Source organism: Perkinsus marinus, assembly GCF_000006405.1.
Source record: "Perkinsus marinus ATCC 50983 genomic scaffold scf_1104296968322, whole genome shotgun sequence".
Classification (NCBI taxonomy): Eukaryota; Perkinsozoa; order Perkinsida; family Perkinsidae; genus Perkinsus; species Perkinsus marinus.
The window spans coordinates 1-1,335 of record NW_003203206.1 but is presented as its reverse complement, the minus strand read 5'-3'; the positions used below and the strand labels follow the sequence as shown (position 1 = coordinate 1,335).

At 49.4% G+C, this 1,335-nt stretch overlaps 1 protein-coding gene across 1 annotated transcript; it reads left to right on the top strand.

The window, feature by feature from the left end:
* Positions 1-159: 159 nt before the first annotated feature.
* Positions 160-1,182, top strand: Pmar_PMAR020018 (Bacitracin transport ATP-binding protein bcrA, putative; the record flags this gene model as incomplete). The annotated part of the gene is made up of 4 exons (XM_002768431.1): positions 160-314; positions 360-477; positions 545-764; positions 824-1,182. 4 exons carry the CDS (start codon positions 160-162, stop codon positions 1,180-1,182), a joined length of 852 nt encoding a protein of 283 aa, XP_002768477.1.
* Positions 1,183-1,335: the final 153 nt, after the last annotated feature.

Sequence of the window (1,335 nt, the reverse complement as noted above, 5' to 3'; positions counted from 1 at the left end):
TCTTTATATGTAGTTTGCCCGGTCGGGTCTTAATCGGGAAACACTCAGTGATTTGTAGGTATGCTCGTATACGTGGGGTACCATCTGATAAGATTCCACACCACGTCGAAGACCTCGTGAAGATATTGAGGCTTGAGTGAGTTGTCCTGGATGTATTTCATGCTAGGAGTCTTCAGGCACTACATCGACAAGGAGGCAGTGAAGCTCTCCGGAGGCAATCAGAGGAAGCTGTGCGCTGGTATAGCGCTCGTGGGCCATCCATCTATTGTATTCTTGGACGAGCCCACGACTGGGGTCGATCCCGAAGCTCGGAGGTAGCGCCAGCAGTTGTTCGAAAATGCTGTATCGCTCCGTCTCAGGCGTATCTGGGATATGATCCACAAGATAGCACATGATCGCCATAAGACGTCTGCGGTCATACTCACAACTCACAGTATGGAAGAGGCAGATGCTCTATGCGAGACCATGGTCATCCAGGTATCACTCCGATGAATCTGATTACGAGCCTCTTCACGTCGTTGTGGGATGATATTATTTCCTTCAGGCGAATGGACAATTCCGCTGTCTAGGAACATCCCAGCAGATCAAGTCAGACTACGGCCGTAACTACAGGCTGTGGATACACTTTCGTGAAGCCTCTGACGATGAGAAGGAGCAGAGTTTGCAGCAACTCCTAGCATATGACGACATCACAATGGCTACTATTCGTGATGGCTATGTTACTCTTTCGGACACTGACTTAGAATCTCGACTCTCGAAGTTGGGTGAGTTATAGCTTAGAGTAAATCAGATTGATCTGATCAGTGATGTCCACTTGTTTTAGGCATCGAGGGCTGTCGTTTAGTGGATAGCGTGCTCACTGCTGGAACTCTGGACGGAACACTCAACCGTACCTTCAATCGGGGTGCTCTGGCATCTGCCGTCGTCCGAGCTCTTCAGCATATGAAGGCCCTGAGATGGCTCATGATCAATGTATCCTCCGAGTGTCAAACCTTGGAGGAAGTTGGCGAATTTGCGCTTCCGCGCGATCTCGACTTGGGATTCATCTTTTCGAAGCTTTCGCCTGCACACGTCCAGGCAGAGCTAGAAATGCATGATTTCCAGCTCTCCCAGACGACGCTCGAGCAGATCTTTAACAGGATCGCCCATGACGAAGCTCATCCTATCCAGAGGGAACTATAGATTCCCTACGTCGAACACTTCAGTGCTGTTCCAGACTATCACTTGCTTCATTCTCATTGTCTCGTGTTTCTCACTAGTGTTATAGAATGTAATCAGGTTGCATTCGTGCGAAGTGAAGCAGGTCTGTTGGCCTTTCTCGTGAGCCTCACGACG